The sequence below is a fragment of the Rhineura floridana genome, chromosome 1, assembly GCF_030035675.1.
Source record: "Rhineura floridana isolate rRhiFlo1 chromosome 1, rRhiFlo1.hap2, whole genome shotgun sequence".
NCBI classification, from domain to species: Eukaryota; Metazoa; Chordata; class Lepidosauria; order Squamata; family Rhineuridae; genus Rhineura; species Rhineura floridana.
In genome coordinates, this window is record NC_084480.1 from 4,260,159 (window position 1) to 4,284,413 (window position 24,255).

Sequence of the window (24,255 nt, forward strand, 5' to 3'; positions counted from 1 at the left end):
AGGAATTAGCGCTAATGATGATTTTATCACGTAATTAATAGAAAAATAATCTCAGGAAAAAGTAAAATCCCCAAAGTCCCTGCCTTTGCATATTTTATAAATGAAGTGCGCTCTCAATCTGTTAAAATAAATAAGAGTTTTGGCCAGGCCACCTGCAATAATTGAGAAATTTCTTTCTAAGCTAAAAAACGAAAAGGATCTACTTTTCTCTCTTTAAACCTGATTTATAAAAGAGGCATAGCGGGAAGAACTCTTGAGCGGGCTGATGTCCCTATAAAGGTAAAGAGGATTGGTGCTATTACCTGTGTGTATCAGCAGGTCAATGATTTTACCAGGAGATGCTTAGTTGGTACCCAGTGCCTAACTGAGCTTTCGTTTTTATAATGGTCACCAGTTTGCAGAGGGTTTTCCATAACTATGCTTGAGTTAGAGTCTGCAGTGCAGGACACATGCCTGCCATCAATCAAGATGGCAGTAGGGGCATCATCCCCTTAGTGAACCTTCTGCCATCTTGGTTGATGGCAGCTGCGTGCACAGCATGCAGGGCATTCACAGAAAAGGTGGAGAGGTAGGTGGTGTGGGTGGGCGCTGCGGGCCTGCATGGTCTGGGATGGGAGCTCTATCTCTGTAATCTGCAGCAGGGTCGGGAGTCGACCTCCCAAGGATCGCGGAAGGGGAGCGCTACCCCCACACCCTGAGGAGTTGCCCTTGGCCAGGGCCCAACCTGGCCGCCCTTTGGCACTGACCCTGCTTGCTGCTTCTGCAAATTATAGTTCAGCAAGATCTGGAGGACCAGAGGTTCCTCACACCTGTTCTAGTCCGTGAAAGCAAATGCCATAATACACTTCTTCATCTTTAAGATGCCACAAGGCCATTTTTGTTTTAAAATCCTTACAGTTTTTTTAGGCTGAGCATCTTATTTAACCACAGAGGCCAGAAACTTTGCAGTGTCTTTTTTGTCATGAAAACATCCAAGGCAGCTTTCAGTTCGGAAAACAAAATCATACTAAAATGCCATGTTGAAAAATAAAATCAACAGATAGCATTATCTATCTATCTATTTATTTATTTATTTATTATGAGATTTGTTAGTCACCCATCTGGCTGGCAAGCCAGCCACTCTGGGCGACGTACACAATAAAACAGTATATAAAACAGATAAAAAATTAAAAACACAGTAAAACTAGCCCGTTCCAAAAGCCTGCCTAAAAAACCAGGTCTTCAGGGTCCGGTGGAAGCTCATTATAGACGGGGCACGGCGTAGATCATTTGGGAGATAATTCCATAGGGTGGGGGCCACAATTGAGAAGGCCCTCTCTCAAGTCCTCACCAGTCTAGCTGTTTTGACAGGTGGGATCCAGAGAAGGTCTTCTGAGGCTGATCTTGTTGAGCGGCATCCCTGTCGATACTGGAGGCGCTCCTTCAGATAAGCTGGGCCACAACCGTATAGGGTTTTAAAGGTTAAGACCAACACCTTGAATTAGGCTCGGTACACAACCGGTAACCAATGCAACTCCTTCAACACAGGAGTGATGTGATCTCTATGGCGGCCGCCTGTAATCAGACGCGCCGCTGCATTTTGTACCAGCTGTAACTTCCGAACCATTTTCAGGGGTAACCCCACATAGAGCGCATTACAGTAGTCTAGGCGAGTGGTGATCAGGGCATGTACCACCGGTGGGAGCAGATGATTGGGAAGGTAGGGGCGTAGCCTCTGTATCAGATGGAGTTGATACAGAGCTGCCCGGCTCACAGCCGAAACTTGAGCCTCCATGGACAGCTGGGAGTCAAGAATGACCCCCAGGCTACGGACCTGGTCTTTCAGGGGCAGTCATACCCCGTTAAGCACCAGTTCTATATCTCCCAACCTTCCCTTGTCTCCCACAAACAGCACCTCGGTTTTATCAGGATTCAGCTTCAGCTTATTCCTTCCCATCCAGCCACTCACCGACTCCAGACATTTGGACAGGGTTTCCACAGCCAACCTTGGTGAAGATTTAAATGAGAGATAGAGCTGCGTGTCATCCGCATACTGATGACACTGCAGCCCAAATCTCCTGATGATTGCTCCCAGCGGCTTTATATAGATGTTAAAAAGCATTGGAGAAAGGATAGACCCCTGTGGTACCCCACAAGTGAGGGGCCAGGGATCTGAAACCTCCTCCAGTGCTACTCTTTGGTACCTCCCAGAGAGGAAGGAATGGAACCACTGTGCCCCCAATACCTAGCCTCTGCAGGCGGTCCAAGAGGATACCGTGGTCAACGGTATTGAAAGCCGCCGAGAGATCGAGAAGGACAAGGAAGGTGCATTCGCCTCTATCCCACGCCCTTCTCATATCATCTACCAAGGCGACCAAGGCTGTTTCAGTCCCATGTCCCGGTCTGAAGCCCGATTGAAATGGATCTAGATAATCCGTTTCTTCCAAGTGTGCTTGCAGCTGTTTAGCCACCACCCGCTCAACTGCCTTGCCTAAGAATGGCACATTTGAGACTGGGCGAAAGTTGTTCAGAGCTTGAGGGTTCAAGGAGGGCTTTTTTAAGATTGGTTTTATTATCGCCTCCTTGAGCACTGATGGCATTACTCCCTCTTCAAGCGATGCATTTACCATCTCTCTCCCAGTCTATCTTTGCAGCTCATGATGAGCCACGAAGGGCAAGGATCAAGTAGGCAGGTGGCCGGCTTTAAAGTTGAAAGCACCTTGTCCAATTCCTCAGAGGGAAGAAGCTGAAACCGATCCCACGCCACCGAAGCAACACTGATCACCTCTGGCTCACTCCCTGTATCCACAGTGTATGGAATATCGCTTTTAATACGATCGATTTTATCCGCAAAGTGTTTAGCAAACTCATCACAGGAGACCTTATCATGTTCCAGCAGTTCCGGAGCAACTGGACCGACCAGGCTCCGGACCACTTGGAACAGTCTCCTGGGACAGCACTCTGCAAGATGCAATAGAGGCAGCATAAAAGTCCTTTTTTGTTGCCCTTATTGCCACATGATAGACTGCAGCAGTGGCTCTAACCAGTGGGTTAATTGGGGCTCCACAGTCAGGAGGAGGGCAGCAAGGCAGCGAGGCAACCACCCGCCTCCTCCTCTTCTCCAGCTTTGAAAGAGCCCGGCGGCAGTGGCGGCGGCGAGGGTTTCCCAACGTCTCACCCTCGCTAGCTGGCTGGGCTGGGTGGATGGAGGACAAATTTCAAAAGTCTAGGCATTAACAAAAATCTTCACTTAATGCATAATAGTTGCTGTATTGTGGCACTAGACAAGCCTTCTGGAGAGAACATTTCATAAGTGGGGGGCCACAATGGAGAAGGCTCTTTCTTAGTTAATCACCTCTCTCTGCTCTTGGATGAAGATCTTAACAGTCAGGCAGGTTCATAGAAAAGGCAGTCTCCCTTCAGATAACCAGCTTCAAAGCCCAAGTGACTTGCAGATTAGACTGTGCTAGCATGCCCTTGAAAACTGTTTGAAAAGTACAACTAGTAGAAAATACTGCAGCCAAGATGCTGATGGGTCCTAGAGGCAATTTGATTCAATCATGCTAGTTTTGTGTGATCTGTACCGGTTGCCAATTTCAAGGGTCCGTTAGGGTGCCGGTGATTTAAGGCCCTAAACACCTTAGGACCTGGGTACCATAAGGATTGCAGTCTTTCATATGAGTCATCCTACATCCTCTGATCATCATGTGACACCCTGCTCCAGATCTCTTGACCTTTTGAAGCAAGGATGATGACAACCAGTCTCAGGGCTATCTTGCCAAGCGAAGTGTGTCAGGCCCCATCACCATATTGCTTTAGGCAACAGATAAAGACATGGCTTTTTAAATAGGCCTTCGGCTGACTATTTTCTTAGCTGGTTTAGTTTGTTGATGTTTTGATGGCTGTTGAATTGTTAATTTTGTCTTTATTTTGTGTTAATCTTTATATTGGGTTTAATTTGGAGATTATTATTTGTTTTACATTGTTGTGTCATTTTGTTTGTTTAGCTACCTTTAATTTCTTTGGAAAATTAGGCAGGGTTTTGGATTGTGGTCTGAAATGGATTGGCCGCTGAAACTGTTCTAGAGCTGGGAAGCAATTTTTTGCCAAATCATCCCAGTTAATCATTTATCAGTTTCAGTTTGGTCCAGTTGTAATTTCTGAATTCTCTGCAAAGGCAGCCCCACACATAATGCGTTACAGTAGTCTAATCTGGATGCCTTTGAAGAATACTCAGATTGCATTTAGAAACAGCGGGCTGTGTGCTACTCACGTGGGTCTTGTCTGAATTCTGTATAGCTGGATTCACTAGACCTGGCCTGTATTTTCCAGATATTCAGAATTTTTTTTCCCAGCATCCAGAAAAGGCGATCATGACTATTCCTCACAGGATCTTCTATCTAATGCCCAAGTGCTTTTATACTTGATTTGGTCTTCTGATAACTCTGAAACTAGAGGAACAGTTTTACTGCCCTTCTAATCCTTGCTTAACTTCTCCTCTCAAGGTTTACTTGGTTTACTTACAATATGTGCAATGTTTTCTTTTTAATTTCAGGCTGGTTGTTCCCAATAAAGGCTATTCCTCATTAGACCAGAGTCCTGATGAAAAGCCATTGGTAGCGCTGGACACAGACAGGTATATAATTGCATATAGTAAAATACAGTTGGTATACTGGGAATTTTATGGGAATGTTTTCCTGTTTCTCATACCACTGCAATGAAATCAGGTTTGCTGGCCAGCCATGGCAGAGCTTTCAGTCTCCAAATCTGTAAAAGGGCACTTTTCCTTGTCAGCTGTTGAGGGTGACCAAGATGGTAACCATAAAATGGTTTGTGTGATAAGGATGTTTTTACAGGATAATAGCAGCAACAACTTTCACTTTCCTAAACATGTCTTCCCAGCTCATAGTGGAGGGCATACAACACAACATTGTTTTGTAACATTGTAAATACACACATTGCCGCAAGATGTGGTGATTGGCAGTAGCTTAGATGGCATTTTAAAAGGGTAGATTTGGGGTGCATCCAGACTGTCTGCATTTTGCAGAAGGGGTTCAAGCCATTCTGGGGAATTCAGGTTTGTACGATTAATGTGGATTAAAACTCTCTGTCACTCTAGCAGAAAAAATCCACTTTAAAAAAGAAACTGACTTTTCGTAGTTAGGAAAGTGATAGGAAAATGCATTGAAGAGGGTGGAATGAAAGAATGATTAACAGGAAGACTTGTGTTTTTGGTTCAGTGTTGTAGCAAAGAGCATCAAAGCATTTCTTACCAGATTTTGAATGTCAGATAAAGCAAAGGAAAAATCACCCCTCCTTGCCCATTAAGCAAGCCGGTGTCTCCAGTGCTATTCTGAGGTAATCTTTCTGGGTTACTTTTAGTTAACTAAAATTATGAGCCCCGATCTCACGGTGTAGTTCTGTTTTACTGTGTATGTGACATCAGGAGTGAGAAATCTGTGGCCATCCAGATACTGTTAGTCTCCTTTCAGCAGTAGCCAGCAGTTAGGGAGAGCCAGTGCAGTGCAGTGGTTAGAGTGGGACTGGGACCTGGGCAGCCAGGGTTCAGATCCCCACTTGGCCATGAAGCTCACTTGGTGACCTTTGGCCAGGCACTGTACCTCACGGTTGTTGTAAGGATAAAATCAGGTGGAGGGAAGAATTATATTTGTACGCTGCCTTGAGCTTCTTGGAGGAAAGGTGGGATATAAATTATTATTATTATTATTATTATTATTATTATTATTATTAATAATAATAATAATAATAATAATAATAATAATAATAATAATAATAATAATAATAATAATAATAATAATAATAATAATAAAGGAAGTAAATCGGGATGAATGCTCATTGTCCTATAAGCTCCCTGTGAACAAATAGGAACAAATGCTTAGTGAAAATCAGATTATAATCTAACCTCCACATAAACTTTGTGCATTCAACTCTGGGTGAATACTCCGGTCATTTGGAGGAGCCCAGACTCCTAGGGGAGAAGAGCTTGCATGTTCCCTCTATGGAGGTAGGTGATGTGGCCAATGAACAAGAGAGGGTATCGCTCGCTCATTCACTAGGTTCACTTTCCTCATTGCGCTTTGTCTTCCTCTGCAGTGATGATGACTTTGACATGTCCAGATATTCCTCCTCGGGATATTCTTCAGCTGAGGTGAGTTCCCCTTACTAAGACTATTATTATGTTCATTTCCCTTACTAAGATTAAGAAAGACCTTTCTCATTCCCAAAGGGACTTAAATCGCTGGCTGATGTTGTTTTTAAAAAGGCAGCATACCTTAGTGGCGGTTTTCTTTGGCTGAAGCAACTGGTCCTCCTGTTTTTCTGCAGTCCAAATCCAGAGTATGACCTGAAAAGACTTTTATATAGTTTCATCACAAAAGCTAAGCAGGTGTAGGGCCAGTACCTTGGATGGGTTGTCACCTGGGACCCCTAGGTAACCCATTCAAATCTTTAAAAGCTCCGGTATTACAAATAAATGTTCTTCTAAATTATCTGCAAAAAAGAAAACAAGTTGGTAATACAAATGAGTAATGACAACCATGTCATTGACAACCGTGGACCAGATACCTTCAGTGCCAAGTTCTGCTGGGCATGAAAGATGGTGTTGCGCTGTCAGTTTTTTTGACTCGTTGACTTTTTGTCTGCAGCAGATCAACCAGGACTTGAACATCCAGCTGCTAAAGGATGGCTATCGGTTAGATGAGATCCCAGATGACGAGGACCTTGACCTAATCCCCCCGAAGTCAGTCAACCCAACTTGCATGTGCTGTCAAGCCACCTCCTCCACTGCCTGCCACATCCAGTAATGAGGGAAGCCTGGCAAGGGTTGATCAGTGCTTTCCACTATAACTGTAAAACTTAACAGCCATTGCTTCCTCCTATGGTAGGACGTGCACCTGTCTGTGTTCATGGAGCCAGGAGAAACCAAAAAAATATATCTTCATTTTATGTTCCTCTTCTAATTTTTATTTGAAAACTACAGCAAGTGAACCAGATATGGCTCCTTGGTCTGGAAAGCCCATTGGATCCCTTTGGACTTGGGCACAGCTTGTAAAAGATTGTGGGGAGGTAGGAAATGTGATGCAGTTGCTGCAGTTACCCCTACCCAAGTTCACTGTAGCTGCAGGAGTTAAGATCAGGGTCTGAAATGCCAACGTCTCTGACCAGAAAGGAAAGGATGAGATGAAATTCATCCTGGGGACGAACCTATTTCTTCTGTGATGGACTGGCCCTCCACAGGGAGTTGGGAGGAGGAATGAAGTACAGGAGGGAACCAGGATGAATTAACAGCATTGGGTCAGCCAGGATTAATTAACATCAAAAATTGGTTACAGACAACATGCAAATGTCACAAGAAGTGGCATTTATAACATGCTTCCAAATAAGCGACACTAAGTATAGTGAAATGCATTGCACAGCCTAATAAGAGAACACCCTATCCAAAGGTTCAGTCTAGTCTTATTTGTTAACCTTTGCTTACATTTGCAGTCCTGAGGCCTAGCCTCTTGTCATAAGAAAGCCAAAAAAAATAAAAATACAGTCTGTTAGGATTAAAGGTGCTGCCTGAAGTTCCCATGCACAGGGGTTGAGAAGCGTTTGATGGCTTTTAAGACGAAGTCAGTTTTCCTTACCTTTTCACACCAACAAAATGCTCTTCGCTTGACTAGATGCTGCTGCTTGCATTTGCGGAATAAGACTTCTCCAGTTCCAGGGAGCACACAGACTGTTGGTCAGGCTTCTGCCTTGCCACAGCCTCGCCTTGTGCAGAGCTTATCCCAGAGGCTGTAAACACAGTGATGTCTGCATAGTGTGCTGTGTGCATGCAAAAAGTGGGGCTTGAACCTTTGGCTCTTAACGCAGACTAATGCATTGGAGGCTCTTCAGCTTCCAAGAACCAGGTGGCCCGTCCTGCAGCCTGTGCTTGATTGCCACAAAATGAGACATGTAATCTAGAAAAGGAGTGGCCCATTTGCACTAGAGCGGGTAAGGGACCACCCGTGCATCTGTTCCTCGTGACACAGGGCCCGTGTTGCTGTCTGACACTACTAGCGTGCTGCCAGCATTAACAAACTGGTGCGAGAAGTGTCCCATCAGTTACCAGCATTGCTAGTAAATCTGGTGCTTTGAGCAGCTTCTCCAGCAATTTGTATGTCCAGAGACCATCAGTGATGATGGAGGAATTACAGGAAGCAAATTAATAAGATTTGATTGCCCCCGGTCTTACTGTGCTTGCTGACTCAGGATGTAACAAACTTTATAACAAAACAAGCAAATTCTTCTCTTTTTTTAATGTCTTTATACTGCGCCTCTTTAGAGGTCTTCTATTGGCTCAGCTTCAGATGCCATTAACACTTCTCTGAATAGTTTGCTCCTCTTCCTGTCCGTGCCAAGTTTCCTGTCCCGTGTAGGGTTCCCACCAGAGCTGTTCTTGTGAATTGCTGTAAACCTAATAGGCCTCTACTTTATGAGAGCCAAATAGTGGATTGCAGCCTCCTTCCACCCATTGTAGTATTGTTGTCTGGGGAGACTATGGGTTGTATTCAACTAAGTCCTATTCCCACTGAAATGAATGGACCTAGTTTAGTCATGTCCGTTAAATTCAGTGGGTCTACTCTGAGCAGGACTAGCATTCGCCATCACCCTACGTATCCCACTATACCACGCAGGTCCTCCTTGAGTCCATGTGCATAGCGGTTTCTGTTTCTTCGTAGAGGAGTATTGGGTGAAAGTCTTGTATCATTCCTATGTGTTATCCCAGAATAGCAGAAATAAGGAGGGCGGAGGAGATTGCAACTGAAACAAGATTGCCTCATTGAGAATGGGGTGGGTGGGAATGCCATCAGAGACTTGGGCACATTCTACTGAGCTGGGTGTTCGAAGTTAAGGGACAGCACAGATTTGAAAACACAACAGCAAATGAGCTCCAGGTAGTTGATAGAAGCCTAGCAAGGTCTAATTTTTTTTTTAAAAACTCAGGATATGGAGGGTATGACATTAGCTTGTCAGAAATAAAACCTAGCCCTAGGATGATTGACTTGGGAAAAGCACATTTTAATCCCTTTCAAGAGCTTTTACTTAGCCATTAACTAATCAGTGTTTGTTGTGCATACCTGTTTAAGTTATTAGTGCCCAATCCCAAATTTTTACTTTCTTATTGCTCATGTTCTGTCTTACCCCCCCACAAACACACCCACACCCCACACACCGAGTTGTGCTTTATCTCCCACCAGCCTTTTGAATTGTGAAAGGACTGTGCTTTTTCAATTGAAACTTTTTTATGCGTGCACAGAAGAGATGAGATTTGACATATTATGGTCCGCAGACAGTCCGGCTTACCTATGAGCTGTTCCACCTGGTATGGCTTTCCACAAACATCAGTGAAACTGCAGGATTTGCTCCTTTCCTTCTTCTCTGTGGCATAATTTTAGTGAGGTCAGTGCGGAGACATAAAATGGAAATATATATATATATATGGCTTCTCCTGGCTCGTAGGCTTTGTGTCTGTCTGTTTTCTGAGAAGGGGGTGGTTACAAGAGGAGGGGGGAGTAAGTAGTGCTGTGCTGCCATCAGGAAAGCTGAATGTATTAATGGGAGCCCATGCAGCTGTTGCAGGAAGTATGCCAATGGCCCTGCTACACGGCACTTTCTTGGGGGCATTTCATACATGACACAGAGGCGAATCTGGGTGTTACAACAGCATGTACTGTCAGCAGGCATTTCAGCCAGTCACAGCTCCTTGATGGGCGTATCTCAGCCTTGGCCAACCTGTTACCCTCCAACTGACTGGAACTGTTCGGGAGTTGTAGTCCAACGGCATCTGGAGGGCAACAGATTGCTAAAAGCTGATGCATCTGTAGGATACACAGGTTTGCAAGCACACGATTCCTATGTGTGCATTCTCACTTTTCACTTCAAGTGCGTACTCAGAATCCTAAAGATATGCCTGAAAACTGATGACGCAAGCAGCCCTTGTAAGGAACTTGAAACTGCTTTTTTTTATATAAAAAAAGAGGGTTTAAATTATGGTTGCCTCTCTTTCCCTTACAGAGCGCCACGTGTAGGTCTTGACTCCAAGCAGCCTTCTTTTCATTTTTAGCCATTTAGCTTTAAATTTTAAGGGGAGAAGAGCCACATGCATAGGTTGTGGGGATGTATTTGAAAACTCTATAGCTCTGTGATGCTGTTGGGGGCGGAAGGAATGAAGGACAGGGGGGTGCACATGAGAGGATTCAATTGCCTATTGAAAAACTGGAACAACAAGAGCTTGTCACCTCAGATGGTTCTGTTTGGAAAGAAAGTTGTTTGTTCCAAGTAGATCATATTCCCCGTAAGCAAGAAGATATTCTGGAAAGAAGAGCATTTGCTCTCTGTAGATGTGTTGATCTAAAAGCCCTTCTAGACTGCCTTGACTTGCATTACAGCATCACATAGCATAAAGGAAAGGCCAATGGCCACCATGGCCACGCAGATATCTGCCAGCTTAAATGCTGCAAATGTACATTTAACCTGCAGGTGCCCATTAGTTGTTCAGCCTTAATTAATGGCAAGCTTCTGCCCTTGTGTTAATGAATGTGGATCATTGGCTTTGCATTTCTGGTGCTGCTGGGGTGAAATCTGTGGGATGTGACAGTCCCTCCCCCAAGTTGCTCTAGGCAATATTCTACTTGTCGGTCAACTTGCTTCCTCCGCCTACCCCATCCCCAATAGGTTCAGAAGAGTCATTTTAACCAGGCTCTCATCACTGCAAGTGTTTTTTCTCCACCATATAAAGTCCCAGCCTTCACAGTTGGTGGAAGTGCTGAGCTTTCCTGCCACGTAATGTAGGAGGGCCACATTTTGCATGCAAGTATACCTATGGGTCCTGTTCCTGGACACTTACTCCGGTTACATCCTTTTGTCTGGCATGTAGGCTCTGCAGTGACATTGTGCTAGTCTGATCGGCCTTAGTGGCTGTGAAAGGGAAAAGCCCAGGGTCACTTGTCAATCCACAAAGCCCAGACTACAGTGGGATATGAATCCATTCTACTTTCCCGAAACAAGCACCCAGGCTTGTGTGCCCACAAGTTATTCTGCATTCATTGCACCTGGCTGGCAGCATCCTGCCTGGCACACCAGTATCAAATAAGTAGAGAGAACATAGGTAACAATTGGTATCATGGTTGGAAAAGGAGAGGGGAAGGTGGGGGGGTGCCAAAAGGAGGGCAGCAGGTAGGAACCAGGGTGCTTCCTGGATCCAAACAAGATTCTCATGGTAGAAAACTCACCAGTGCTCGTAGCCCGGTTGAGGTGGGTAGTGTTTCGTGGCTCCTTCTTTTACTGTGGTCTTGAGGAGACCTGGCGTATCTGTCTAATCCAAAAGCAGGAGCAGTTAGATTCCTTCATCAAGAGACCATAGAAGCTGTTGCCAGTTAGTTGGTACGGAAAGTTAAAAACAACAATGACGACACCCTAGCTTGAAATAGATATGGCTCATTTAAACAGTTTAACCTTCCTGGAGTCCAAGGATATTGTACCCAACAAGGCCACTGCTGGAGTGGATGACTTTTGCTCTCGCATGGAACTTCTCCTCCCCCCATGTGCCACCCACCCACCCAAATACACTCTGGGGGTTTCACCCAATCTTCTGGAGCAGATCTGGGGGTGATGCGTGGGAGTACACACATCAGTACAACAGTTCTGTTACCTGAGTGGAGGCAGTTCTGCTCATGCCATGACTCCATGGGATTCTCCCCCAATGACTTTGATTTAGTGGCATGCATGCCGTCGGGTTACAGCACGGAGACAAAATAGAGAAGGTAGCTGGTACACCGGCCGGTAGCTCGGCCAGAAGGCCTTCTGTGCAGCTGTTCCTCAGGGAGCGGTAGGCTGGCAGCCCTGCATTGCTGTCCCCATGCTCAGCAAGTGCGGTCCTCTTAACATCCTGACCGTGCAACCTCCTGAGCAGCTGGAACTGAAGAAAAAGAGGGAAGGTGGAGTAGGAAAACAGGATAATGAGCAGGGCCCCTAGGGCAGCCAACACACAAGGATTCTCTGCATGAAAATTCCTCCCTTCTTGTGCGCACAACTAACTATGTTGCAGTATTCGGTTCTCTTGTGTTTCAAGCTACCTTCCTGACTCATTTGTTATTATTTTTTTCAAAACTTTATGAAGACGTGGCTCCTCTTAATGGAGAATTGAAGTATGCCTTACTGCATGTTAATTTTGGGGCATGGCACTATATATCTTCCAGATTTCCTGTCCTTTGCTTTCTCCATCCCCCTCCTTTCTGTCTTCCTGTAACTTTCTCTGATTCGGCGCTCGGAACTTGGTAATAACTGGAACCTTTTTGCTCACAGCCTCTTTCAGACATACAACAGGACTGGAAAGCGGTGCTACACCCGTTACATGACTTGGTAGTTGCTTTGCATTTGAAGATTCTGGTGGGTTTGCTTCATACGTGGAATTGCACGTGCACATGTAATTTGGGAGCATGGATCAGTTTTTGTCTTGTGCAAAATATGTCAAAGCAGCTTCCTGGGAAGTGAAAGCACATCACAGCTGTGGTTGTGCAAAATTCCAGCATCTGAGAGTCTCTTGCAGATAGCTGGCAACCGAGAAGGCTTCATCTCTGCCACAGGCAGATTATGGAAGTTTATGAAGGCTAGATTTGTCCCATCAGGACTCGGGGCAAAGTTCTGCTGACTGACTTGACTTGCATTCTGGGGCTTGTAGTTCTTCACCAAGCCATTTCTCAGAATAGGCAGAAGTTGGCTGTGTCAGTCTGTAAACTGAAGTTTATCTTCTCTCGCCATTCTTCATCAGCATTGCAATTCTTTTATCTGTCATATCGAGTATCCTTTTGGTATTTCCAAGTCTCTCACTCTTTGTGCTTGTGGGAGAGCCCTGGTGGTGTTTCAAGGGGTTATCTTTAAGGGAAAACCAAGTTTCCTTGTTTCATCTCACTGATAGACAACTCAGCTATGACGTACTTGTTTCCATAGTAGCAAATTATGATCTAAGAAGTCGCCTGACATCAAGGGAAGCGAAGATTATGATACAGCTCACTAAAATGCATGCTGGAGATGGGGACAAGAACCCAGATGGAGATGGCACTCTGAGATAATCCTGTGTGCCTGAGAGAGGCTTGCTGTCTCATGTCTGTGCCTTCCATGTTTCTCATCCAGTCATCTGACACCTTGTTAATTTTCCATCTTTAGGGGCTTTGTACACTATCATAGGCTAATCTCTGGGGTACATCATCAACGTTTATTTCAGTCTTTGGCTCCTCATTAAAAAAGCACTGAGATGACTTGATCAGTTTGTCCCACCCCTGAAACGTCGAAAGAAATTCTAATCACTTTCTAAGCCTGTTCCGTCCTTTCACCACAACCCTAAAACAAGTGACTTTGTGGGAACGGCTATGATCTGTGCTCCAAATGAGAGTGAACATCCCAATAATAGCATATGGAAAACAATGGCATAAGTATTGGGAGGGGGGATAAGGCTTCTGGCTCCAGAGGAAGAGGGTCTGCATCAGTTCCCAAAATGCAAAACGAGTTGAAAGCCACCAAAGATGTTTGGTGCTTTAATGTGAAAGCAAAACAAACTGGAACAGGTGGGACATCTTAAAGCTTCTTCATTGCTATTTCATGGGTGATATTAAATGGAGGAACATTTGGGGATCAGTAGGGATTTATTCCGGCCATGCCAAATTCAGGATCACTTGGCTGTTGCAGATAGAGGCACCCTCAGCTGTAGGCTAAAGGACTGCATGTACTCTTTTAGAAGTTCTTGATTTTATCTCTGCCCTCTTCAAATCCCATCAGTGGGGGAGCATTAAAGCTACTGCCCTTCTTGCAATATTCTTTTGGCTTGACATAGTTATACTTTTAAACAAGTGGCCCAGATGCAGTCTTTCCTTCAGAAGATTTGGTCTAGGGTTCTGCCTCATCTTAGTTGATCGCCGGATGTAATAGCAATACTTCCTTGCCCATATACAATGCAGCGGCAAAACTGACAGCTTCTGTCTCCTTTCACTTGCAGTTTTTTTTCTGTGGTGTTGTTCTGTGTTCCTTGCTGAAAAATTTGCTGCTGTGGCGGGAGAAAGGCCCTATCCTGTGGTGCTGGTCAAGTGCACCAGGACAGCCTCTGGTGCATCACCTGGAGGGAGGAGCCCGCTCCTTTTTCTCAGCCTTGTTGCTGCTGCTTCTGTAGCCAGGAGCAAGCACTGATAGGTGACTGCTGGACACAGTGTGGATATTAGACAATCAGGGAAGCAGACCTGGGGAGGGGGTTGTCTGAACACTGTCTCCCAGTGGGGGTTTTGTTCAGAATTGGCAGCTGTCGGCTCTGAGCTGCGTGTCTGAAAGCTCTCACGAGCGCAGCCCACTCTCTAGTTCCAGCAATGCACTGAGCAAGCTGGTTTTGCTTCTTTCTCCTGCTGTACTATAGGCAAAGGGGATCCGACACTCTCCCCTTTTCAGAGAGTATTAACCCTGATCTGAATGGTAAGATTTAGGCCCTCCCTAGATAGTAGAGGCAGATACCAAGTTCCCAGGGAGGGTCCATAGATGTCATGCTCCATGCACCTGTAGCAGGACTGCTTTGTGCAGAGAAGAACGGATTGAAAGGAAGAGGCAGGATCTCCTGCCCATGTCATTTGTGCTTCACCCCTTCCAGAGAGGGCACAGTCTCTGCTCGGCAAGGCTCACTGGTTCTATTTTGGCATTTGAAGCAGTTCTGAAAAACAGGAGATACCCCAGCACATGGTGGCATCCTTTTCTGAAGGTCTGTGTTGCACATACGGAAGATCCAGGGTCCTTCTGTTCATGCGGTGTAGTTAGGGCGGAAGTAAAAACACAAGCCGTGGACTACCCATGTCAAGTGTGAAGAAAACTGGAGAAGTTGCAGGAAAAGAGGTGAGGTGGGGGGCAAACAGTGGCAAGAGCAGTCAAAATGTAAACTAGTCATCGCAGGTAAACCTTGATATCTGTGTCCAGTGGTTAGTTCTAGAATCACAAGCCTTGTTAGATTGCACACATCCATCGTTCACACCTTCATTTTTCAGAGTTAACATTCTCCCACTTTTTTTCCTTTGAGCTAGCAACGTCACAGACTAGGTCTGTTCTATTAAAACGACCCTCACAGTTGCCTCTTTCTCCATCCCCCTCTCCTGACTCCTGTCCCCCCCCATTTCTGGCATGCAGGGCCTGCCCAGAACATCCCACCCCAGGAGAGGTGCCCTACAGCATTGTGCACTTGGGCTAGCCCTGTTCCCTCTGTTTCAGGTGGCTGTGTGGACCACAGCTAGTGGTGGCACATTCATCCCCCACCCCCAATCCTTTTCTCGTGTTTATTTCTTTTCATCTATGTCATAGTAATCTCCCTCTCTAGCTATCTTTCAAAGGGACACTGGGAATTCCTCCAGAAGTCTTAGTTTATTTGCCCATGGCATTTGGCCAACATGCACCTTATTACCAACAACGGATTGGTCAGATCTGCCCTGACTTTTTTTGCATGCACTACAGTTCATTTGGGGGAAGCAGATGGTCCTGCCCACGGAAGAAGATGGCAGGAGTCAGCTGTTCCTTTTTATGTTGCGGAGGGTGCGATGACCTTTGTGTTGTTGTTCTTTTCACTTTTTGCACTATCTGCTAAGATGCGTCTCCACTCCTCGGCAAAATTATCAGGGCTGCATCAATACATAATATTGTTCTGATATGGTGGATATTGGCCAGTGCATGGCCTCTGCATTTCCCCATTAATATGTGCCATGATTTATTGTGTGTAAACGTATTTGCAGTGCGAGTGGCATTTTCGAGAGAAAACCATTTTTAGAGAAGATGCCCTTTTTGTGTTTCTGTGCTCCCAATTGGAAAACATCTCCTTCAATGCCAGGGGTTTTTTTTAGGAGTGTCACCCCTCAGAACTGAGTTCTTCAGGGCCAGAAAAGTGGGATGACTGGGCATCATGTACTAAAACTCCCTTCCTTGGATCTTTTTCTAAGGGGGGAACCCCTAGCATACATTTTGATCACGAGCCAAGTTTTAAACTCCCATCAGTGTCCTGCTCTTGTGTGTGTGAAACAGTCAGATGTGAGGTGGGTCTTTAGCCCAAATCAGCCTTCCCCAATCTGAGCTAGCCAGAGCCGATGGGGAGTTACAGTACAAGACTTCAAGAGGGCACCAGGTTGGGGAAGGCCAGTCTAAACTGCAGCCTGGAAATCCATGTTGGGCTTTAAAGCTTGGCTCTAGTCTGAAATGTGTTGGGAGACGTCTGTTACATCACTGTCTTTTTAACCTTGCCACAGAAATAGGACTGGGGGGAGGGGGGAATTATCTTGTTTTGGTTTATGTCCACATGTACGAAGTCAACCTTAATCTTCTCGCAAACATTTGTCGAGTTGCTGTCCTAATCCAAATGATGTAGCACAGTCCTTCTTTTCCCCATCATGTAGAATACTGCCTTAAACAAATCCATTCAGTTGTGTTTTTTAATTATTATTATTATTTACCAACATGCTTATGCATTAATTTATTTTTAAAAAGTGGTTTTTGGAAGACATGAAACATGTATAATATTTTTTTAACATTTCCAATGCAGTATTTATCATTGTTACTGGTTGTGTGTAGTGTAACAGAATTAACATTAAAAAGCATACATATGAAATCTGCCTCTGCAGCCTCATTGGGTGCCCCTTGACCACTGGATAAGGAGAGGGTGACTTTCTCATTGTCATGCCTAAAATCTGTTGGCAAACAAAAAAAAACACTGCTTTGTTTACTTTTGAGCCTAAAACATGAAGCCCAAATACCCTGCCGCATCCCTTGCTGTTAACAGCGCACAGCCTCTCCAGTACCTAACAGCTGGGCGTGGTGTCTCTTTTAGCTCATCCACCACTTTCTCAACTGCCCCATCACACTCGGGTTCATTTGCTGCGGGACGCACCATCTCCCTAATTGTGGGCCATATAAAAGGTTCATTGCAACCCAAACTAACCTTGCACATCTGTTGCAGAAGCTGTCCTGATCCTGGACGTTCTGTACCTAACTCTTCCCCTTTAACAATTACTGTGGGAAAGTTCTGAGCCGAGGGGTTCACAGGCAACAGCCTAATTTTTAGCCTATGGCGACAGTGTATCACAGGTACATCTTTAACTCGCCTCAGAACATGGGTCTATCGTTTGAAAGAAGGTAGGCGGCAGAAGAGGCTGTTCAGGGAGCTACGTGGTGGAGCAGTTTCAGGAATCTGGCCTACCCACTACCAAACCCATCACTCCATCCCATTGTATGGACTGCACAGAGAGACCAAAAGATGGATTCACAAGACTTGGTTTTCCTACAGTCTGGCAGGTCTTGCACTTGCTGTCTGCCCTGACCCATTTGCAAAGCAGCTGCCCTGAACGGGTCAGTGGAGATCAGCTCAGCTGTTGCCACACTCTGTACGAGCCTAGTTCTTGAATTACATCCACAGCAGGAGTCTCTGTGCTTCAGATGCAGTCAAATAAGTCTTGTTATTTCACTCACATCTTTCTCTAGCTTCACTGCAAAAATATCAGTGCCACACAGCAGAGATGAGAGTGGATTCAGCCTCCTCTCCTCCACCCCCACCCCAGTTTGTGGTTCTTTGCAAAAGGTTTGTTCTCCCTCCTAGGAGCTGGCTGAGAGGATTCTTTTGTGGTAGTGCTATGTGAATCTCCCAGCCATGAGGGTTAGTTGCACTGATTCCACATCAGGGAAGGAATAACGTGCATTGACCCTAATATGGATTTCCCAAGTGATGTCTGTGTTTAGTGCCATTGTGCAGAGGATTTCAGATAGAACATCAGGTGTTCCTCCATCAATAGACGAGCCATTTCCCTGTGAGAAAGATGGTTTGCTATTGCTGATCTGCTGTGTGGAGGTGCAAGAGTGTGTCAGGTGTTTGAGCTTGCACTCACAGAATACACTTGGGCCTGGCCTGTAGCTCATGACAGCTAAGTGGACACCATAGAATATGCATCAATTCTTTGCAATGTACAGGTTTGCTCAAGAGGTTGCTTGACACAAGTGGATGTGGGAAGTTTTTTTAAACAAATTGCAGTACCTCATTAGTCCACTAGAGGGCACAAAAGCCTCCCTCCAAAGTTGAGGGGCTGCAGATCTCTCCATAAGCAATCCTGGTTACCAGGGAGCTGTTACCTGACCATCCATTGCCCGCTGCCACCTTCTGACTGTCCTTGACCTTCTAACTGCTCCCCAGGTGCTTTGCATCAGAGAGCTTTTGCTAAAGGTTTTATTAGCCTAGCCCAGGGGTGGCGAACCTTTGGCATGCCAGATGTTACTACCGTTTGGAATTTCTGAAGCTTAAAAAAAACTCAGCAGGAGAACTTGCAGCAAGTTCTCTTGCTAAGTTTTTTTAAGCTTCAGAAATCCCAACTGCTAGGAAGTGGGAAAGGATTTCCAAGGCAGCACTTCTCTATTGGGAAATGAGAGAGAAGCGCAGACACGCGCATCCAAGATGCAACAAGGCATAGATCCCAAGTGAACCACAAAGTTTTCCTCCTTGTGCAACCATCCACTTGACTTATTCAAAGCAGAGTTTGGAAAAGTTACTTTTTTGAACTACAACTCCCATCTGCCCAATCCAGTGGCCATGCTGGCTGGGGCTGATGGGAGTTGTAGTGTGAAAAGTAACTTTTCCAAGCTCTGAAAATTTCAAAGCCTCTGACCCTTAGCCCCTACAGCAGGGTGTGGCTGCCCCCCCAACCTATTCACTCCTGCAGCACTGTGTCCCTGCTAACTGTGACATCACATATGATGCAAGAGGCTGGATGCTGGGAGGGGCTATGATCCTCAAGAAAAAAACCACTCACCAATTTTGCCCCACCGGTATGAAGAGCCCCTCTTCCTTTCTCACCATTCACAGCAGCCATAGTGGGGGGGAGATTCACAAACTAAATGAGGTTGAGGCTCAAGACCTTGCTTCTGCCAATGAAGTGTACCCCTCCTGCTGTTCCTCTGTTCATCGTGGCGACTCCCAAGATCTCTGAAGACCTGCCAGGCCCCCATTCAAGATGTTCCTCTTTGCCAGCAAAACTAAGACGCCCATCAGCACCTATGCGGACTCCTACAGGCCTCCAAATACCTTGAAGAAGACCTTTGAGGATCCTCCAGTGGCCCTGTGGAGCGAAAACAAGTTTGTGACGCAGGTACAACTTTGGTGGCTTTTTAGCTTAGAGCAAACGTGAGTTAGAGGAGGCACCACAGTGGTGAACGAAATTATGCATGGCATGGAGAGAGTGGACAGAGAAGAAGTGTTTCTCCCTCTCATACTAGGGTCTTTAAAAGTGATTAGACAAATTCATGGAGGATAAGGCTACCAATGGCTATTCGCCATGACGGCTGTGCTCTGTCTCCACAGTAAGAGGCAGTATGCATCTGGATACCAGTTGCTGGCAACCACAGGAGGGGAGAGCACTCTTGCGCTCAGGTCCTACTTGCAGACTTCCCATAATGGGCATCTGGTTGGCCACTGTGAGAACAGGATGCTGGACTAGATAGCCGGATCCAGCAGTGGGTTCTCGCGTTCTTGTGTGTTCTAAACATTTATTATGCATTATGGTATAGCACAGTGGAGAGGAGAGTCTGGCTGGAAGTCCAGAGTCTGTGAGCTCAAATCCCCACTCATGTCTCCTGGGTGTAAAGGGCCAGCTAAAGATCACCCCCACAGTGCGTGGCTCAGGGGTTATGTGCCCTGCCACCTGTGCAGCCATGGGCAAGCTGCATAGTCCCAAGGAGCCCAGTTGCCCCCCAGCTGGCAGTTGCAGACAAGGAAGGGGCCGGCTTGTGCAGCTGTGGCAAGCTGAGCAGGCCCTAGCCAGCTGGGGAGGACTAGCCTCAGAGGGAGGCAATGGGAAACCCCCTCTGGATACCGCTTACCATGAAATCCCTATTCATAGGGTAGCCATAAGTCAGGATCAACTTCAAGGCAGGCCATGCATTGTGTGAAGAAGTTATTCCTTTTGGCCTGTCCTGAACCTACCACTAATCAACTTCATGGGAGAAATGCATGTTTTATTACTGAGTTCCCATTTTATTCCCACAACAACTCTGTGAGGTAGGGTTAAGCTCAGGGCGAGTGACTGACCCAAGATCCCATCTTCATGTCTGTTCCTTGGGGCTCTTCATCCAAGACCTCCAATCTCTCCTCTGGCTCCCTTATCAGCAAGGTTTTAATATGGAGGCCCCTCACAAAGCTTAATTTGAGTTGGGGCTCATTTTACAAGATGTGAAGTGATAGAAGAGGGTGCAGGCAGGCAGCTGCAGAGTGCCTCTCCAGTGGCCCTTACTCATCTCTGCCACCTCCTACAAATTCACTTCTGGGATGATGGGATCAGAACTTGTGACTTAAGATAACCTCTTTTCATCAGTTAGTCACTATAGTTTTCCTGCAGTGGTTATTTATTTTATTATTTATTTATTTATTATTTGATTTATATCCCGCCCTTCTTCCCAGCAGCAGCCGAGGGCAGCAAACAAAAGCACCAAAAACTTTAAAACATCATAAAAACAAACTTTAAAACACATTAAAACAAAACATCTTTAAAAATGTTTCTTTAAAAAAGTGTTCCTCAAACATGGGGGTATATGAAGATCTTGGGGGGGGGTTCCAAAAAATATGTACAATATAAGTTAAAAAAACCTATTAAAATACAAACATATGAAATGTGTTCAGAAGGTCAGAAGATAGTATGCAGCTTATTACATGATCTGCATGTCATCATAAGGGTGCAGTAGTTTGGCATTACTATGAGAGCCAGGTTGGTGGGGACATGGGATTTTCATGTTAGCTAAAGGAAAGGGCATGGGTTGAAAAAAGGTTGAGAAACATTGATTTACTGTGTGTGGCTGAGGCTTGCAGACACCCACCCACCCCCGTTCCAACATGGCACCAAATCTCTCTTCTGTTGGGTCATTTTGGGAACTGGTTTCATGATGCTTCAGGGGCCTGGGGTATTCTATGACGTGCTTAACTGATAGCTGCAGTACCACGCTCTGGCCATCAATTGTGGTGGTGCTGAAGAGCAGTTCCTTCCTCTGGCCACCTACCATGGCAGCACTAGGAGGACGACACCATCCCTGCAGAGGGGGGCGGTCTTCAGTTGCCACGGTAATAATTCTTTCTGGATTGTGTGCATGCATGTGCGTGTGGATGCACAGGTCCAAGGTTAAGTGTTGGATATATCTGACACACAGTACTGAGAAAAAGGGTTGTTTATGATTCGGGCTTAAGCATTTGTCTTCATTCTGAAGTGTATGTTGGTGTCCACTGTGCCCAGCTATGCAGACAATGCAGGAGCACAGCAAGCTGTGTCGTACTGTCAGACCTTGCTCCAACTAGTTGAACATCTTCTCACTGGCTGTGGCCCTTTAGGGCTTTCCCCCAGCCCTACTCGGAGGTGCCATTGGGGGCTGAACCTGGGGCCTTCTAAATGCAAGGCAGATGCTCTGCCGCTGAGCCACAACCCTTCTCTGTGGTACAGACAAGTCCCTGGTCCAGAGTCGTTTGCAATCCAAAATAGACGGTGGAAAAACAGAGGGAGACACTGGAGGAGGGTTGCCAGGTTCAGGGCCTGATCGTGATCCTGTATCTTTAGGAGAAGAGGAAGTCAGCCAAGTGCAGGTTTCTTGCAACTCTGTAATGGGAAAAACCACAAGGTTTTTGTGAATTCTCCCTCCCGCCTGCACAACTTTTAAAGATATAGAAGAACTTTTGGAGGCTGGCCCTGGCAACGAAGAGGTCTTCTGTATCTTTAAAAGTTTTGCAAGGGGAAGAGAGAATTCCACCTTGTGGTTTTTCCCATAACTGTGTTGCAAGAACACCTGCACTTGGCTGACTTCCTCTTCTCCTAAAGATACAGGATCAGGATCAGGCCCTGAACCTGGCAACCCTGACTGGAGGGAAGACTGAGAGCAAATTTGGTTACAGCTGGGGTAAGGGACCGTGTGGACCTCCAGATGATGTCAGACAACATGGTCCCATCATCCCTGACCATTGGCTGGGCTGGTGAGGGTTGGACTCCAGTAACATCTGGAGGGCCACAGGTTCCCCATGCCTGAGTTACGTGGCCTTGATGCTCAGTTCCATTTGGCAATGGGGATTAAGGAGAAAAGCTGAGGGATATGAAAGGAGGGGTGGCAAATTCTTGCGTTAATGGACTTTGAGATGAACAGCCTTCCACTGAGCTTCAGGCCAGTGTAGGATCCAACTCAGATGTAAATAAAACATCCAATGTTGCATGCCATCTGCTCTAGAACAGCCAAGGAGCTGGCAGCTGAGGGCTTGGATCCTGTTGCCTTTTTCAATGGGGATCCCACTACAGCAAGACTAGGCATGGGGAAAACCTGGATCCGCAGGGAGAGATGAAGATGGTGTGAATCAACTTGAAAACCCTTAAACTTTCCGTCTGTTCCTGGCCTTGTGGTTTCTCTTTGTGAAGGCAGCGCCCTCTGCTGGGTACAAAGTGTATAGATAGTAAAATTTACTAAGCGAATCACTGAAGTAAGAGCGTTCAGAAAAGGGGTGTCTGCCCAAGGCTATATTCCTAAGCAAGTTTTCCAGGCCTGTACCCTCCCCCAAAAAACCTGGTGGTAAGGTTGCAGTGTCCACATACACAATGTTTGTGAGTTTCCCTGTATTTCCATCAAGCAACATCTGCTGCCACACTAGCACTGTGGTGGTGCTGATGCATGATACGCACTGAGGCCTAGCAGCTTGGCAAGTACTGCGCTTCCTGTTGAGGAAGAAGCTGAGGCTGTGTGATTAGGCCCAGACCCGCCTTTCCCATGAAGCCTTGGGCATAACTTTCAAAAAGCGTTTGACAAGGTACCTCACCAAAGACTTCTGAGGAAGCTTAGCAGTCATGGAATAAGAGGAGAGGTCCTCTTGTGGATAAGGAATTGGTTAAGAAGCAGAAAGCAGAGAGTAGGAATCAACGGACAGTTCTCCCAGTGGAGGGCTGTAGAAAGTGGAGTCCCTCAAGGATCGGTATTGGGACCTGTACTTTTCAACTTGTTCATTAATGACCTAGAATTAGGAGTGAGCAGTGAAGTGACCAAGTTTGCTGACGATACTAAATTGTTCAGGGTTGTTAAAACAAAAAGGGATTGTGAAGAGCTCCAAAAACATCTCTCCAAACTGAGTGAATGGGTGGAAAAATGGCAAATGCAATTCAATATAAAGAAGTGTAAAATTATGCATATTGAAGCAAAAAATCTTAATTTCACATATACACTCATGGGGTCTGAACTGGCGGTGACCGACCAGGAGAGAGACCTCGGGGTTGTAGTGGACAGCACGATGAAAATGTCGACCCAGTGTGCGGCAGCTGTGAAAAAGGCAAATTCCATGCTAGCAATAATTAGGAAAGGTATTGAAAATAAAACAGCCGATATCATAATGCCGTTGTATAAATCTATGGTGCGGCCGCATTTGGAATACTGTGTACAGTTCTGGTCTCCTCATCTCAAAAAGGATATTATAGAGTTGGAAAAGGTTCAGAAGAGGGCAACCAGAATGATCAAGGGGATGGAGCAACTCCCTTACGAGGAAAGGTTGCAGCATTTGGGGCTTTTTAGTTTAGAGAAAAGGCGGGTCAGAGGAGACATGATAGAAGTGTATAAAATTATGCATGGCATTGAGAAAATGGATAGAGAAAAGTTCTTCTCCCTCTCTCATAATACTAGAACTCGGGGACATTCAAAGAAGCTGAATGTTGGAAGATTCAGGACAGACAAAAGGAAGTACTTCTTTACTCAGCGCATAGTTAAACTATGGAATTTGCTCCCACAAGATGCGGTAATGGCCACCAGTTTGGATGGCTTTAAAAGAAGATTAGACAAATTCATGGAGGACAGGGCTATCAATGGCTACTAGCCATGATGGCTGTGCTCTGCCACCCTAGTCAGAGGCAGCATGCTTCTGAAAACCAGTTGCCAGAAGCCTCAGGAGGGGAGAGTGTTCTTGCACTCGGGTCCTGCTTGCGGGCTTCCCCCAGGCACCTGGTTGGCCACTGTGAGAACAGGATGCTGAACTAGATGGGCCACTGGCCTGATCCAGCAGGCTCTTCTTATGTTCTTATGTTCTTAACCCCACTGTCGCTTAAGCCTTGGTATGGCTGGTGGAACGCATCCACATCCGTCGCCTCTGCTCTGCATGCCGAGGGTCCCGGGCCCAACCCCCTGGCATCTCTAGGCAGGGCTTCAAAAGACTCCTGCCTAAAACCCTGGAGAGTCACT

The 24,255-nt window shown here is 45.9% G+C and overlaps 2 protein-coding genes across 3 annotated transcripts in view; both read left to right on the forward strand.

Annotated features, from left to right (window-relative positions):
- FAM219A (family with sequence similarity 219 member A) overlaps window positions 1–6,950 on the forward strand; it is a 99,979-nt gene extending 93,029 nt beyond the window's left edge. The window contains exons 4-6 of one of the 2 annotated variants that reach the window (XM_061613229.1): window positions 4,535–4,615; window positions 6,094–6,148; window positions 6,648–6,950. In XM_061613229.1, coding sequence (XP_061469213.1) covers window positions 4,535–4,615; window positions 6,094–6,148; window positions 6,648–6,803 — 292 coding nt within the window. In that variant the 3' untranslated portion in view covers window positions 6,804–6,950. Of the gene's footprint in view, window positions 1–4,534; window positions 4,616–6,093; window positions 6,149–6,644 lie in introns of both variants that reach the window. The other variant, XM_061613227.1, reaches the window with a different exon arrangement.
- A 12,081-nt stretch (window positions 6,951–19,031) lies between these two features.
- SPMIP6 (sperm microtubule inner protein 6) overlaps window positions 19,032–24,255 on the forward strand; it is a 34,761-nt gene continuing 29,537 nt past the window's right edge. Inside the window, exon 1 of the mRNA XM_061607349.1 lies at window positions 19,032–19,166. Within this exon, the coding sequence (XP_061463333.1) occupies window positions 19,032–19,166 (135 nt within the window). The remainder of the gene's footprint in view (window positions 19,167–24,255) is intronic.